We start from the raw sequence: 17859 nt of genomic DNA on the forward strand, positions 1-17859 counted from the left end.
ACGCATGTGATGTCATAGGACTTACAAACTCAGGTGTGTGACTGCAGGTTTTCACACAGATCTTGTTTGAGAAAACAAAACTCTGTTTCCCAGCGTCTAACACAAAACCATGAAACCAGAGTTTTACAAAGATCTACTCTTTGGCCAGAGTTTTCAGAAAACATTGTTTACAGTGGTGTAAAACTGTGGTTTCATGTGGACGACAGGCCTAAACGTATAAATATATATGCTGAATACCCAGCTATGTGTGGACATGGCCTAAGGCTCCACATGCTGCATCACGTCTCCATTACACCAGATACGTCTGCAGTGTGACTCCATTACGTTGCGTCTTGACTGTGTTTGTCAACTTACACCAGTTGTGTGTTCAGTCCAACAAGCTGCCTGACAGACAGACGGACAGCCGGAGTCACAGACCGAGGAGTTCCCACTCCATTCATTCATGTTGGGCTGTGAAACCTCAAACCTGTTGACTCCAGGTCTGGTTGAAATAGGACAGCTGCATATTACCTGCAACACGACAGAGCAGCCTCGCAGACTGCGATGAAAAGATCCAGTGTTAGTTGACCAGAGGGGAACCCTCTGGGCCTTCAAGGTATTCAGTGAAGGCCTAATAAAAAATACTGAAAGAATTACTCCTAAATAATTATTTTATTTTGTTTTATTTATTTATTTTACTCACTGAAATCATAGCAATGAGTTTTACATTATTTTTATAAACTTGTCCTGGCAAACAGTGGGTTAATATAACTAAATGGAAAATGGACCAATCACAATTTTCCTTTTGATGGTATCAGGGTAAATCAGCAACACCTTCTGGCAGACAGGGCCTTCAGTAACTGCAAATAATGCCTGTGTAACTCAAGTGAATGTGGACACAATTTGACAGTGACAGCTGTCATAGCCAATCATATTTTGTTAAGTTGTGGGCAGGATCATTTCCTGTCATCTTCCGGGGATTCGCGAATACTTAATGGATAAGCGCCTAACTGTAGCTGTGAGTGAGTGAGGAGAAAAGAGAAGATCTAGTTGGCAGACAGTGAAGAGAAATGGCAGAAAGTAATGGAGAAGACTGTGTGGTTTCTGGATTACTTTAAACTCCATTTTCAAGGCTGTCTGTTCAAGGAAAGCTTGAAATTACGCTGAAAGCAACGCCAGCTCCAACCTGGTCTAACCTCGGCCCAGGGCGGAGCGCACCCTCCACAGCTGTAATTTGGTGACAGGCGCACATGTGCGCCGACTCAGAGGCAGGTTTCCAAAGTGTCAGGCACATTTTAATGCAATAACTAATCACAGTAATCACTATTTAATATAACTGTCTGAACCAGCATATACATTTGTATCTATATTAACTGTCCCGTCACATATGATGTCAGATTAAAGCCGTTTGTCATAATGGAAAGTTAACCTGACGGCAGCTGGAAGTTTGATGCACATCTTACAATTAAACAATAAACAGCCTTAACATCTGATACTGAGTATATATCTGGTTCTCTCATTTCATTAAATTCAAAGAAAAAAAGGAGAAAAAAGACGAAGAAAAAAGAGAGAAAATAAATGTATGTTACTCTATATGTACCCGTGATTTCCCATATTTCTCTGTTTTAGTCTTTATTTTTAATGTGATCTAAAAAGATGGAGTACATTACTGTAAGGAGGATGAGGTGAAGACACTGGGAGAGTATACAGCATATCACTAAAGGTACGCACGATTTAAGCACAAATTTGTGCGTACGCACTGTTCATGAATGAGACCCATTGTGAGCATAGTGATTGATTTTAAGTTGATTTTTTTTTCCATTTTATATCTTAATTTTTTAATTGTTTGAAGTTGTGTTAAGTGTTGCAGTGTTCAGGCACATGATAGATTTGTAATCCCACAAAACTATCAGTATACTGAACTTCCATGTTACATGATTCTGGCTATTGTTTTTATTTCTTTGTTTGATTGTTTATTGCCACGTGTGGTCCCATGGTCCTACTGAAGGCCCAATGGCTGGGGCCACGGTTCACCACTGTAGTTGACAGATTGATTTGAATGGAAACTAATCGGATCAGTTGCAGTGACAAAACAGGGACGGACTGCAGACACACCTGGTGTATTTCAGATTAACAGGGTTTATTTCAATTTGGTTGAATGTGTTGATAAAAGGAACTCCTCATGTTGAGCGACCTTCCACAGGTGCCACAGGAGAGCAGCTTTTACCTGACTGACTTTTAAAATGCTTATTCAAGTCTCCCTTCTCAAAGAATCTTTTCCCACAGGTGCTGCAGGAGTGTGGCATCTCTCCTGTGTGGATTTTTCTTACGTGTCTCCTCAGCTCACTGCTGGATTTGAAAGAATTGCTGCAGGTCTCACAAATGAATGGCTTTTCCCCCGTATGAATCCGAATGTGAATATTGAGATCTGAGCCCCGCTGGAATCGTTTGCAGCAGAAGCTGCAGGAGTAAGGCTTCTCGCCTGTGTGTGTTTTCATGTGCTCTGTCAGGGCACTCTTGAACCGATACGCTTTGCCACAGGTTTTGCAGGTGAAGGACGGTTCTTCCTCTGAATGGATCCGATGGTGCACTTTTAGCTCGGAGTTGCGGTAGAACCTTTTCCCGCAGGTGCTGCAGGAGTAAGGTTTCTCACCTGTGTGTCTCCTCATGTGGGACTTCATAGTGTTTAAAGACTTAAATTCTTTTTCACAAATTTTGCAGAAGTAGGGTCTCTCACTTGTGTGAGTTCTCATGTGGTCAGTCAAAACACCTTTATCTCTGAAGGACTGGCTGCACACGGAGCAGGGAAAAGGTTTCTCCCCTGTGTGAATCAGAGCGTGCCTCTTCAGGTGAGCATTCTGACTGAACCTTTTCCCACAGGTGTCACAGCAGTAAGGCTTCTCACCTGTGTGAGTCTTCATGTGGACCACTAGTGTCTTGCTGCATCCGAAGCATTTCCCACAGATTCTGCAGGAGTACGGTTTCTCACCTGTGTGTGTCCTCATGTGAACAGTCAAACAGTGTTTCTCCTTGAAAGATCTGTCACATATTTTGCAGGTGAATGGCTTTTCACCTGTGTGGGTCTGGATGTGCCGATTCAAGTGCGATACCCGGGAGAACCCTTCCCCGCAGGTGCTGCAGGAGTACGGCCTCTCACCTGTGTGTGTCCTCATGTGAACAGTCAAAGTGCGCCTGAACCTGAAGCGTTTCCCACACGTTTTGCAGGAGTACGGTCTCTCACCTGTGTGTGTTCTCGTGTGAGCGGTCAGTAATGACTTGTAGCTGAATATTTTCCCACAGCTCTTGCAGGTGTGTGTCTCTTTACCTGTGTGGCCACGCAAATGTGTCTGTAACTCTGAGTTATACTTAAAATCTTCCCCACATGTGTCACACTGAAGGGACTTCTCTGCTTGCTGAGTCTCTGACAGTTTGGGGTTGGGACTCCTTCTTCTGTCAACCCTTTTCTTAGGTTTTAGTTCTGATAGTCCGGTTGGTTCGGATTCTCCATGCTGGTCTGTCTTTGGATCTTGGTTCTTAGGGACATGAGGGTCTGGAGAATGAAACTGCTCTTTATTTGTTTGTCCCAGTTCAGAGTTCTTCCCATCCTCAAATGTAAGACTCTGCTTCAAGTCTTCAGTTCTCAGCTCTGGTTGAAGCAGCTCTCCATCCTGACTGCTGTAGAGTTCCTCCTGTTCCTCTTTAATCTGAGGAGGCTCTGGGTCCTCTTGGTCCAGACTGGAGGTCCTGTCCTGGTTCCAGAGCTGCTGCTCAGAGAGAACCTCCTCCTCCTCCTCCTCCTCCTCCTCCTTGCAGACATGTTGCTGTGGGAGCTCTACAGGAACATGAAACAGAAGCATCACTGAGGTGAGACAGGAAACGTGAATTACCGTATTGGCCTGAATATAAGCCAAAGTTTTTTTCATTATTGAAAATAATGTGAAAAGTAGGGGGCCTTCTTTTAATCGAGCTCTATGCATTGGCACATGCTGATAGTTGTCTATGGTGAGAGCCAGCTTTTTGTAAAGACAGTGACCTCACTGTGGCTGCAGTGATCCGTCAATCACAGCAGAGACGCAGAGACAGGAGAAGAGGCATGGAGAGGTGCACTGATTGTCCAGAGCAAAGTGGAGCAAAAGTTGGGTTAGTTAACAGAAAATTGAGGCAGAGTTATGATTCTGATTTTAAGTTAACAATGGTCAATGCAGCAGAGCAGTTAAACAACTGTGAGACAAAAAAAAGTACAGTTAGGGAGTGTAACGTTGAAGATGTCCACAAAAACTGTCTGAAAAATGCAAACTGAAAAAAGCACATTGTGGTCCTCATGGCGGCTGATATCAAGGGACGGACAGGAGTGTGTATGAGTTTGCTACTGAGAAACAAAGGCAGCCCATTACAAGTAACATCTGAAACACAGATCCTAGAGACTGTATTTAGAGCCAAAAATAAAAGCAGTCTCCATTATTCCAATGATTGTCTCAGAATTTTAATAAAAATAGTTACAAAGAAAAGTAATCACACATACTCTAATACAATGCTAATTCAAAAACGCATAGTTTTTACCTCATTTCCAACATAAGTGACAGGAAGAAACCCATAATAGACCTGTGACTGAAAATCTATGTCAACAACTGGACATGTGCATCACCTTAGGGCAGGGATGTCAAACTCATGCCATGGAGGGCCAAGAGGCTGCAGGTTTTCTTTCCAACCAAGAACTCCACCAGCTGATTCCAATGATTACCTCACCTTCAAGCAGAGAGCAGGGACTAATCAGTGAAACCAGCTGGTGGAGTTCTTGGTTGGAAGGAAAACCTGCAGCCTCTTGGCCCTCCATGGCACGAGTCTGACATCCCTGCCTTAGGGAGTCTGCTCTCCAGACATGTCTCTTTAAAACAGACCAGGAGTGGTCTGTACTAAGGTCTTCACTCTCACAGTAACACTATTTTACTCCAGTATGACCCCAGTTTTTCTGTTTATCTTTAAGACTTACCAATTCTGTGTAAGTTAATGTGAGGTTTCCAAACCACATCCAGCATTCTGCGCTGCCGGTCGATCTCCTCCTCGTAGCGGACGATGGTCGCTTGAAAAGCGGACAGAATGTCTTCAGCAGCTGCAGCCAGCCGCTCGGTCACAAACTCCCTGAGGGATTCAGGTGAGGACATCGTGCATTTGATACAAGTGAAGAAAAGAGGTGAGCTACTACAGCAGGACTGCCTCCATTATTCATACTTCTGCTGTGTGTCACATCAACACAGCCCCGACTGTGTCGCTGCGGACTTTTTGTTCCGCTTTCAGTGGAAAATTTACCAACGCGGATGAAAACAACACTAATAATTATTTTATTCCTGTTTAAAACTCTGACATATAATCCAATCTAATCCACATGTTTGGCACTGAAAGTGCTTCACACAGAACAAAAATAAAGACTCTGAGGCTCATAAATAACGAAATGCTTGAAGCAAGAAAGACGATTTTAAAGCAGCAGAATAAAGTCAAGACAGAAAAAATGAAGAATAAATAAATAGAAATTAAGGTAAAAAGAAGTTACAATGAGTAAAAGGTTAAAAAGACATGGACTGGAAATAAAAAGAGAAACAAATAAACAAATGAAAAATGGCTTAAGATTAATAATAAAAAATAAATAATAACAGCATCATAAAATATATTCTTAAAAAAGTACAGTACTGCTCAAAACTGGTAATTAAACATGTTGGAGTCTGAATTTAGGATTGCAATAAAACTGATGAATGTGATCTTCAAATTTTGACTCTAGCCAAAGAAATTGAATAAATATATGATTAAACTGATTCAAATAGATAAAAAAGAGTCAGCTCCAGTTAATTGGTCCCCTAAATGTCAGAATGCATTTGAACAGTTAAAAGAGGCCTTGGTGAATGCACCTATTCTTGCATAAGCTGACTTCTTCCTCCCTTTTAGGCACTTCACAGATTCAAGTTTTGATGACCTGGGAGCAGTGCTTGCCCAAGTTCAGGGAGGCAAAGAAAGAGTGATTGCATATGTCAGTCGCAGCCTTCACCCAACAGAGCATAATGATCAAAATCACAGCTCATTCAAGCTGGAATTGTTGGCCCTCAAATGGGCTATACAGAAAAATTCAAAGACTATCTCCATGGTTCTGATTTTACCTTCTTTACAGATAACGAGCCATTGGTGCATCTAGAGACTGCCAGACTTGGAGCAGGGGAGCAGCGATGGGTGGCCCAGCTTGCTAACTCCCAGTATACCATCAAATACAGGCTGGTACCCAAAATCAAAATGCTGATGCTCTGTCCAAGAATCAGGAAGAGAAATTCCACCAGTGCAAGTAGACTAGGTTGTGGTTGAACATGGTGAGACATGGGAAGAACTTCAGGTCAGAGACCCTGACCTCTCTCAGATTAGACGATGGAAAGAACAGCAATTACCACAGCCAGAGGTATGCCCATCTCCCTCCCCTTTTTTGAAAAGACTGCTGAAGGAATGGGACAGAATCAGTTTGAAAGGCGGTGTGCTTGGCAGAATGACAGAAGATGTGAAAGAGTGGTCTGTGGCTTGTCCCCACTGCGTGTGTGCAAAAGCTGGAGCAGAGGTAAGAGCCCCATTAGTTCCCATTTCCACTTCATATCCATTTGAAATTGTAGGAATAGATTCTTCTGTGATGCATGAGTTGGGCCAGCTGTATGGATGCAAAAAGAGCTGCACAACAGCATACCGACCATAGGAGAATAGCGCCTGTGAAAGGTTCAACCAAACCTTGTTGAGGCTGTTGAGTTCCCTGACGGAGACTGATCAGACACACTGGCCCAGCCAGTTGCCGGCTCCGCTACAAGCCTACAATAATACCATCCATAGCACAACCAAGATGACACCACATTATGTAGTCTTTGGAAGACATGCCAGACTCCCTGTTGATTGGGCAACCGGCCTAGGACCCAGGGTAGAACCCCATACCCCTGAGTCAAGTCTACAAAACTGTAAAGGAGCACACTCGGCAACAACAAGAACAGGACCAGGCCCGCTACAATCAACAGGCTCAACAGACACCCCTGCTTCCTGGTGAGAGAGTTCTCATTTGCAATTTCCACAGGAGAGCTAGAGGAAAGCTGACCCCAAGATGGACCCCAGTGCCTTTTGTGGTGGTGGCACAACTTCAAGAGGGTCACCCAGTTTATGTTCTGAAGACTGAGGAAAAGGAAGGACCAACACGCACTGTTCATCGCAATAACCTTCAGATCTGCCCTCTAAATGTGTTGCAGAACAACCAGGGCCGAGAGGAGCAGCCAAGGAACCAAGAAGCCAATCTACCTGCTGAACTCCCACCACCCACTTGATGGCTCCCCAGTTTGATAAACATTACCCAGCAGCCCACAGGGCAGGCACCAGGCCCAGCTCTGGCCAACCTACCTGACCCTCCTCAAAGACCAACAGTCCCTAATATTGAGCCTCTTCGTCGCTCACAACGTAGTAATTTAGGTAATGAACCAGACAGGTATGAACAAGGACTAGTGGTCGGGATGAACATTGTCAAAAATCGGGGGAGAAATGTCACAGTGCCAGTTTATCACACCTCACCATAGTTTTTATAGTTTGTAGTTTTTTGTGTGAATTTTAATGCATCTTAATTTGTAGAGTGGTTTTAGTATTTTTCTTTTAGTACTGCATGAAGTAATCAAGGAGAGGACTGACATCTGGTGCTGATTAGACCGCACCCCGCAGGTGTGGAGCGCTGAATGAAGCAAAGGTGCATTTAGATGAGCAGCAGGATAGCGGCCCGCATAGCTCCTGTTGAGGTTTTGCACAAAGAATTTCAAGAGTTGAGGATAAACATACAATTCTGTCATGAACAAATAACTCAACTTAGCGCCGAAAACAAGCAACTTAAATCCGCTGTCCAGACTCTCACAGCCAACATGAGAAAAATTAAAAAGGTAAACAAAGAACTAAAAAAGACTGTGTTAGAGCTTTAAAGTGATACTCTGGGATGGAACAAGTTGGGTCCTATCACAAGGTTTAGGGCAGAAATGACCCCTACAGCAGTGTTTTTGTGCAGCAGAAGCCCAGAGCGCTCGCACCAAACACCCCCTCCCTGCTCCTCTGCCGGTTTCCTCTGCACTCAGACGGGGCCATATTTTACTTGACCAAAAACACAAATAAACGGACTCCCACAGAAAAAATCTGTTATGGGTCTGCATTCACACTTTATTTAGAGAATTTTCAGCGCATTACTTTCACACAAAAACAACGCTAAATAAGGCTCTAGTTCTCATCGTGTCTCTTCGTCCTGGCAGACTACCTGCGTTTGTTTACATCTGGCACGGCGCATGCGGTGTCCATTCCACATTTAGGTTTAGTTGTCTTTAGGTTAGCAATCAAATTTTAGTTTGTTTTTATCCCTTTTTACCAGGCCTTTTAAGAAAAAAATAGATAATATTGTAATTAAGGATAATTTTAATTCACTTCTTGGTTGGGTTGTTTCATTTGCTTTAACAATTCTTTTTCTCCTTTTCAGCTTCAGTTTCTTTCCCTTTGGTAACATAAAATAAAAGCATATTTTTGTAATCCACGTCTCTTGCCTCCTCAATACTCACCTGTGTGCCCCTGGTTTTGGGCGGTTTAGACTTTGTCTATTCATCCTTGGGGACTTGAGTCCCTCGGGGGCGTTGTTTGTGATTTCCCCTAAGTACACCAAATTATCACTTTGTCACACAACAGCTGTAAGGGTCCTAAACAAAGGCTGAAATCAATACCCCATAGCCGTCAAATGATTACAACATAACAATTACCTCCATGTTATCAATGCACCTATACATGGCAGCTTTTTCACTTTTTTTTGCACTTTTAACTGTTTTGCACTGACTAAAGGGCTTTTGCAATTTTGTTGCACTTGTTGCAATGACAAATTAAGTTCTATTCTATTCCATTCTATTCTATTCTATTCATCTCCAAATGGTATGTGTATCATTGGCCAACAAGAATATGTAATTTACGTATTTTCACAATTTCTGCAAGTTTAGGAATACATAAAATGTTGTGCATTAAGGACATTTTAACATTTAATTGCATATTTTAGCCAGTAGCAACAAAAAGCACTGCTGCCTCTAGAAGAGCAGAAGAAAGCCTGCCCATGGACCTAAATGATTTATCTCAGTGGTTCCCAGGGAGGGATATGATGGTGTTACTTGAAGAACCTAATATAATTTGAGGTGGTAATCTGTGTAAAAGGATTGAGAACCACAGGCTGTCACTTGCTCATGTCACTCATACACTTTTATGAATAAGCATGTGTAACTACAACAAGGTGTAGGAAACCTGTACAATCATAACTGACATTTTTGTCAAGGGACCTAAAACATAATTTTACCTTTAGCCAAGAGAATTTATTAAAATCAATTTATAAAAAGAACACTGATTTGGGTTTCATTTTGTAGATTTAAAGAACATACCATTGTATTGAACTCAGCACTGATAGGTGAACATGAATTGTTAAAAAGTTACCGTTAATACTGTCCTCATTATTATTATCATTATTGATATATTTTTCCAAAGCCTCAGACAGCCACTGGAGAGAGGAGAAAGAGCCTGAAGAGGGAGGCCTCTGACCACCTGTATGCATTGCCTTCCTGCCCCAAGGCTATAAAGGCCAAACTCGATGCAGCCTTGGCAACAGTGCGGAAACTGCAGCGGGAGAAGAGCAAAGTCTTGGCGAGGGAGAGGAGGGCAAAGAAAAACAGTTGAATTTTTTTGTAATTGTGCACACCTGTTAATAAAAGAAACCTTGATGTCATGTTACTGAATGTGTATTAAAAAATGTATAATAGAATATATGTAGGGGAGGACAGGTAAGATGAATGAACCATCCTCTTGATCTTTAAAACTATACACATGAGTTGTCACGAGTTGTCACGAGACCCTAGAATAAGAACACAAACATTATTTCCAACTTGCTGTGGAATTCTTTGACTTTTGTGGTATAATTATTTTTATGCTAAAGCAAATGGACCCAGGTCTAAACATATATATTACGCATGTTAGTGATATGCAATTTATAGAACTATGTGAATCATTTAGCAAAAGATCATTCTGAATCATTAAATCTATTAGGTTTTATCAAAATGACGGTCATGGCGCAAGATGAACCAAAAGTCATGGGGTAAATTGAACCAATATGAATCACATATAATGTCCATACATTATTTGTTCAGTTTAAGCTTAAAATATCATGTGAGTCAACTTTCCCCTTTATATTACATATATGTATTAATTAGACATATAAAATATCAAACTATTAAATGTTTCACATAAACACAGACTACTTAATTTCACCGTGTGTATGTGTGCAGCTATGCTCTACAATCTACTTTTTTAATTCAATATGAAAGTCCATGGTTATAATCATCCGTAAATATAGAATAGAATAGAATAGAATAGAATAGAATAGAATAGAATAGAATAGAATAGAATAGAATAGAACTTTATTGTCATTGTAACAAGTACAACTAAATTAAAGTCACAGCAGCAATCAAGAAAGCCAAAGTAAGAAAGTGTACAGAAAGTGCACAAAGGTCCATAAGAAAATAGATGATGACATCCCGTTCACCACTCTCCAGTTCAGCCAGCCTCCACCTCCACAGGGTCCAGGACTGAGCCTCCCCAGCAGTCTGTTCAGTCTCTGTCTCCTGGATCCTGTCTGCTCACAGCAGGTGAAGTTCATCCAATGTGGCGTTGGTGTGTGTTGTTAGCTCTGTTAGCCATGTCTGTGAATAGCATGATGCTACTCTGCCTTCTGATATTCCCTCTGTTGCTGGGTTAGCATGGCTAGCTTATCCATCTTATTGGAGAAAGATCTTAAGTTTCCAATGACGATGGATGGAAGGACAGGTCGATGTCGTCACTTCTAAGCTCACACCTGAGAACCAGAATGCCGTCCCCACCTCCTTCTCCTCACCTTGAGGGAAGACATCAGGCCTTACACCAGTTAGCATTGACATGCTATAGACTGCCAACAGCTAATTTCACATGTAAACAATGCAGCCATGGTTACATGTAGGATCTCCAGACAAACACAGGAGAAAAAGGAGTAAAAATATTGCTTTAGCCACAAAAAGTTTGGTGCCTATGACCAAAAAATGAGCCATACAAAGTAATGATCCACTCCAAATACAAAGACTACGAAAAAGAGATGAAAAATTTACAAGAAAGAAGAGAGAGCTGCTGCAAAAGGCAGCCATAGCCAACAGGGTGGTGTCTAGCCTGAGACGGCTTTGGTGGAATCAACAAAACTCCTTTTTGGTCTCTTAAGGCAAGGGAGAGTTAAAACTAAATTTTATTTTATTTGTTGGAAGTACAAATGTACTGCTGAAGCTAATGTTACAATATGTTGCCACAACTCCATATCCTCTGGAGGTAAAAACATTAGATCACAGCTATTGCTAATTCACACTGATTGATTGATATTGATTCATTGAAATGTTGCTGGTTTTTGTTTACTTATCTTTGTTTTTGTTTTTTGTTTTTTTTTCAGACAAAAGATTTACAGGCTGTAGATGCTGGTGCAGTCTCGCTCTAATGACTTTGGCATGTTCCAGGGTGATTTTGTTTACCAGCTAATAATCAGACACTTGCTATTCATGTCAGTATGAGAACTTTGGACTGTTGAATGTCCATTCAGTAAGACAATTTAAACACTGATTATAATGAATATCACAGTTTAATGTTATCAGACAAATCACAGTTTTTAGATTACAATTTGACAGGATTTTAGCATCTGTTAACACCTAGAATAGGTTGGTAAACCCCCAACTCTGTACTGTTGATCAAGCTGCCTGAAATATGGCATTCAACCTCCAAGTCTTCTTTGACTACAAGGGGTTTTCTGCAATCGGCTGTTTTTAGAAGTGTCCACAGACTAACTACCCAGATGTATCTATGGGTTTAACGGCATGCTAACTCAATTCTACAACTATGGGATTTTTTTTTTCTAATCTTAGGGAATAACGCTGACATATCTTCTATGTGTTGTAGGTCAATCTCCATAATGAAGCTGAGGACCTGAGACTACAGTGTGTTTCATTTCTTCAGTATGTCAAAGTTTTCCTGCACAGGTGGGTCAACATAAACCCTTAAAATAACTACTGCTACATCACATGTTTTTTACTGCATGCAGCAATATCATGTTTTTAAATAAGTTTGATGGGTGCATGACATGCATTGTCACTTGTTCATTTTCAGATACCTGGAACCTTCTAACACCATAGATGCAGATCTGTTACACTCCTATGAGAAGCTGGAGGCTCAGCTCTCGTCTGCTGTTCTGGAGGAGCTGTTTGGCATCACTCTTCTTATAGGATAACTCAAAGACCTGCCTGCCAACGTTCAGAGTGCTTTCACTATGATGAACCAGGGAAAATATGCAGTCACATAAGTACATCTTTGGTGTTTATAACAAATCAAACCATTTAAAAATCAGTTGAAAATTGAGCAAGTTATGGTTAATCGAATAGTACATGCTCCATAGGCATTAATGTCATCAGTGAGCCTGCAGGCCCTAGGTAAGATGGCCGCCACATAATCAAATCAAATCAAGTTTATTTATAAAGCACTTTTCATACATTAAAAGAAATGCAGCACAAAGTGCTATACATGTTAAAAACAGTCCCCGCCCCCCCATTCAAACTCCACCCCAAAGCACCACCCACCCACCCACCCACACACACACATATACACACACACACACACACACTCACACACACACACACACACATACATATGCACACACAATACATGATTTTAATGTGTAGATATAAAATCGTGTGGCTGAGTACAGAGGAGCCAGGTCAGGAAACGCCAGGAGGCCGACCGCACTGGGCGGCGTCCACAGTCTAAAGCCAGGACGCCTCCACCCGGGCATGCCTCGCTACAGGACCAGCAAGGGGCCCACTGCAGCAAAACGCTGCTGCAGACCCCCACCTGGCCAAGACGACGCCCGCCACAGACAGAGACATCCCAGCCAGAGCCAACAGCAGCCCCCAGTGCAGGCAGCCCCCTGCTGAGGAAACACTGGAGATATGGAGTAGAAACATAAAACTACATATGCTAACAATCATAAAATGAATAAAATAAATAAATAAATAAAACACTAGTAAATGAAATAAATAGTAATAGAATAAGAGTAACAAGTAAAAAGGCGAGATAATATAAATAAATAAAATAAAAAAAATAAATAATAACAGATAAAAATATGGGATTAATTAAATGCTAAATTAAAAAGGTGGGTCTTGAGTCTACTTTTAAAAATATGAACATTCTCTGCAGCCCTGAGGTCCTCTGGCAGGCTGTTCCACAGACGGGGGCCATAATGTTGGAAAGATGCCTCACCGTAAGTCCGTGTTCGAGCTTTAGGGATTATTAAGAGGCCAGTGCCAGAGGATCTCAGGGTCCGCGAGGGTTCATATGGTAAAAGTAGTTCTGAAAGATAAGAAGGTCCAAGACCCCTAAGACATTTAAAAACCATTAAAAGAACCTTGAAATCAATCCTAAAACACACAGGGAGCCAATGCAGTGATTTTAAAACCGGGGTAATGTGAGCCCGCCTTCTGGTCTTCGTCAGCACACGAGCTGCTGAATTCTGTAATAATTGTAAACTTGAGATGTTTCTTTTTGGAAGACCAGAAAGCAGGGCGTTACAATAGTCAATACGACTGGAGATAAAAGCATGCATTAGCGTCTCTGTGTTAGCCCGGGAGAGAAACGGGCGGACTCTGGCTATGTTCTTTAAGTGATAAAACCCTGTTTTAGTTACACTTTTAATATGAGGAATAAAATTGAGCTCAGAGTCAAAAATGACGCCCAGATTCTTAACCTGATTGCATGGAGTTAAAGACAGGGTTTGGAGTTTTGAAAAAAGTTTCTCTCCCTGAGCCTTAGGATCAATAATTAAAACTTCAGTTTTGCCCTGGTTGAGCTGTAGGAAGTTTTCTGCCATCCAGGATTTAATGTCTAGAATACAATTAAAAAGGGCATCAATGGGCCCTGTGTCATCAGGAGACATGGATATATACAGCTGTGTATCATCAGCGTAACTATGGAACATAATACCATGCCTCCTGATGACATCTCCTAGTGGGAGCATGTATATATTAAAAAGTATGGGGCCTAAAATTGAGCCTTGGGGAACACCACATTTCACTTCATGGGTCCTTGAGGAGCATGTGTCCAGACTTACCAGAAATTTTCTATCTGTGAGATAGGAACTGAACCACTGAAAGGCAGTACCAGAGAGGCCTACATGGTGTCTTAGTCTATTTAAAAGAATTGTGTGGTCCACTGTATCGAAAGCAGCGCTAAGATCCAGTAGCACAAGGACTGTGAGTTTGTGCAAGTCCAGGTTGCACCTAAAATCATTAACAATTTTTAGTAGGGCAGTCTCTGTACTGTGGTTCGTCCTAAATCCAGATTGAAATTTCTCAAGAATGGAATGTTTATATAAAAAATCATTCAGCTGAATAAAAACAATTTTTTCTAGAATTTTGCTTAAAAATGGTAAGTTGGACACTGGCCTGTAATTATTAAAAACATCAGGATCCAAATTGTTCTTCTTAAGGAGGGGTCTCACCACTGCCGTTTTAAGATCAGCAGGGAAACAGCCCGTCTGAAGAGAACAATTTACCATGTTTAAAAGCTCAACTTCAAGGAAACCATAAAGCGATTTAAAAAGTGATGTTGGAATAGGATCTAAAAGGCAGGTTGTTGGTTTTACTTGGGAGAAAACTCTACCAAGCAATTCAGCATCAACCAGTGCAAAACTGTCCAGTGTTTCCTCAGGGAAAAACAAGCTTTCTAAGGTGTTAAAAACAGTATTTTGGTTAAAAATAGAAGCTCTTATAAAAATCTATTTTACCGCTGAAGTGGTCTGCAAAGCCTTCACAAAGAGAGTCTGAAGGGGTGATTTGGTTTCTGTTAAAAACAGGGTTGATTAAAAGATCAATGGTGCTAAAAAGAATTTTTGGGTTGTTTTTATGATCCGTGATAATTTTAGTAAAATAGCTTGTTCTAGCATGTCTGAGAGCAATATTATATATTCTAAGTTGCTCACAGTATATTTGATGATTAATGAATATCTTATTTTTTCTCCATCTCCGCTCAGCTACCCTGCAATTTCTCTTTAATTTTTTAATTTCCTCGTTTCTCCATGGAGGTGTGCGCTTTGGCAGTACCTTTTTTGTCTTTAGTGGAGCTACAAGGTCAATTGTTGTTTTCAGTTTATTTATAAAATGTTCAACAATAAAATCACAGGATGTAGGTGTAGGAGCTGGAGGGTGTTTACTTAATATTTCAATAAAATTTGCAGCCACTTCCGGGGTAAAATAGCGCTTCCTGACAGTTCTCACCGAGGTCTCCCGTTGAATAAAACTGGTGATATTAAAAAACACACAGTAATGGTCTGACACAGCCAAGTCAACGACAGAGGACACACTGGCTGACAGTCCATAACTAAGGACTAAATCCAATATGTGTCCCCTCTCGTGACTCGGCTGCGTGACATGTTGATTAAAATCTAAGTAGTTTAGTAAATTTAAAAACTCTTTTGCCATGGAGTCTGAAGGTTTGTCTATGTGTATGTTAAAATCACCAGAAATAATAATAAAATTGTAAGTGGCATGGATTATGGATAAAAACTCAGAAAATTCACTGATAAAAGCAGCATCATGTCTTGGTGGTCTGTAAACAGTGATGCACAGGATTGAAGGACTGTTAAAAAGAATTGCATGATGTTCAAAGGTGGTGTACTGATCAAATTTTATTTCTTTTGTCTTAAGAGAACTATTGACTATTGATGCAGTACCACCACCTTTTCTGCCACTTCTTAGGGAAAATGTAAAGTTAAAATTTGGTGGGGAGGCCTCAGTGAGAATAACTGGTGCGTCTGTACCCAGCCACGTTTCAGCTAAGAACAAACAGTCTAACTTGTTATCTAAAATCAAATCGCGGATAATAAAAGATTTGTTTAAAAGGGAACGGACATTTAAAAGTGCCATGTTGATGGTGACAGGTGAGTTACAGTCTGTATTGGTGGGTTGTTGATGTTTTGGGAGAGGCCTGAGGTTATTGAAGTTCACAGAATGAGCATGATGAAGTCTGGTTATGTGACGATGAGTGATAATAACAGGGATTGATGAGTGGTTGGTGAAAACAGGGGGCCCAAGTCCAGTATTGTGAGTGTCAGAGGTGGAACTAAAAACATAGGAAGTGGGACCAGGGGGACATCATTTAGGGGTGGACCGTTCAGTTTGTGTATTATTGGGGTGATGTGTTGACAGTGAGGGGAGTGAGTGTTGAAAACCATGGGCCAGGTTGGCAGACAGCACACGGGCTCCAGCTCTATTCAGGTGTAGGCCATCTGTGCTAAAAAGGTATCTCCTCTCCCAAAACACATCAAAGTTATCTACAAAGCCCACTCTGTGGGTGCCTCAGGCTGAGGAGAGCCAGGTGTTCAGGCTGAGCAATCTGCTGAAACGGCCAATGCCCCTTCCACAGGTGGGGGTGGGGCCAGAGATAACAACACTCAGCTGGTGCTGCTGGAGTTTGTTAAAAAGCTGCGTAAAGTCACGTTTTAAAAGCTCGGACTGTTGTCTGGAGGTGTCGTTGGTGCCCACATGAATGATGATCTTGTTTACCTGCGGATGAGAGGTGAGGACGTCGGGGATTTTCTCTGTTATGTCTGAGACTGTGGCGCCAGGAAAACAGAGGGTGGACGCCCCCCTCAGACGAACGTTCCTGATGAGGGAATCCCCGATGAGGAGTGTCGTGGCCAGCTGACCGGGGTGAGCGGCCGGCTCGGCGACCCCGCCATCTCCGTCAGGCGCCCGGAGGTGAGGACTCCTTGTGTGCCAGCGCACCGCGTCCCTGAGGAGCCGCTTTCGCTGAGACGAGGGGCGGGAGGATGGAGGTGAGCGGCCCGTCACCGCACGGTCCGGTGCCGGACGTCTATCACGGTGGTCACTGGCGGGTCTGAGTGGGGGGAAGGCTGTGGTGTCTGTCAGCCGGGGCACCGCGTCCGTCAGCTGGGAGACGTCGGGATCAGCAGGGCCCAGGACCGCCGGCTCCGAGCTCATGGAAAGAGCTGAGAATTTGTTGGTGAGGTTGATGCCGATGGAGGGGGAGACTCCACACGGAGCCCTGCCAGGAGCGCCGCCAGGAGCCCGTTTCCGACTGCGGACGACCACTTCGGACCAGAGGGCCCCACCGTTCGGAGTAGAGCAGGAGGGCCGCTGACCGCTGGAGGAGGAAGGCTCCCAGATGACGGTGTCCCTCAGAGCCGCGATAGTGTTATGGTGTTGTAGTTCACCAGTCTGTGTGGTCTCCAGCCAGCTGGTCAACGCCGGGAGCCGGGATTTGAGGGTGGTCAGCAATGAGTCCTTCCTCTGCAGTTCGTCCGACAGCCGTCCAATATCCTCCAGAAGATCAGCGATCTTTTTGTGGGCCCTTTTGAGTTGGTGCCCTACCTCTGCAGGTAAGTTAGCGTTAGCCGTAGCATTAGCCGAGGCGTTAGCCATGCTCGGTGAAATCCGATAGTCCGATGACTAAAACCTTTTATCCAGTTAAAAACACAACTTAAAAGAGACCCTATAGTCAAGGCTCAATGCATTAAAAGCATTTAAAACCTTTAAAAACTAGATAAAAGCGGCAGCTCTGCTGTGTAGTTTTGCTGTGTGTCTGCCGGGTGGCGCATGCGCATCAGGATAACGACGTCAGCCCTCATTGGCTCACAGCGTCTGTAAGCTATCTAGTCTTTCTATGTATATTTTTGTATAAAACCCTCCACAAGTGAGTCTGCACAAATGTCGACTCACTGAACATGTGCAGCGCTAAATTGTGTCCGGT

The 17859-nt window shown here is 42.5% G+C and overlaps 2 protein-coding genes across 2 annotated transcripts; both read right to left on the bottom strand.

Moving 5' to 3' along the window:
- Positions 1–1621: 1621 nt before the first annotated feature.
- LOC141796322 (uncharacterized) lies at positions 1622–5218 on the bottom strand. The gene is made up of 2 exons (XM_074677361.1): positions 4970–5218; positions 1622–3811 (listed from the first exon to the last, which is right to left on the bottom strand). The coding sequence occupies exons 1-2, from the start codon at positions 5139–5141 to the stop codon at positions 2160–2162; spliced, it is 1824 nt and encodes a 607-aa protein (XP_074533462.1). The 5' UTR covers positions 5142–5218; the 3' UTR covers positions 1622–2159.
- Positions 5219–13222: 8004 nt separating this feature from the next.
- LOC141796151 (uncharacterized) lies at positions 13223–17531 on the bottom strand. Its single transcript, XM_074677119.1, has 2 exons — positions 16653–17531; positions 13223–14794 (listed from the first exon to the last, which is right to left on the bottom strand). The coding sequence occupies exons 1-2, from the start codon at positions 17529–17531 to the stop codon at positions 13223–13225; spliced, it is 2451 nt and encodes an 816-aa protein (XP_074533220.1).
- Positions 17532–17859: the final 328 nt, after the last annotated feature.

This window comes from Halichoeres trimaculatus, unplaced genomic scaffold (genome assembly GCF_033239565.1).
Source record: "Halichoeres trimaculatus isolate MK-OKI-2021-1 unplaced genomic scaffold, fHalTri1.1 fHalTri1_scaffold_10, whole genome shotgun sequence".
Lineage (NCBI taxonomy): Eukaryota > Metazoa > Chordata > Actinopteri > Labriformes > Labridae > Halichoeres > Halichoeres trimaculatus.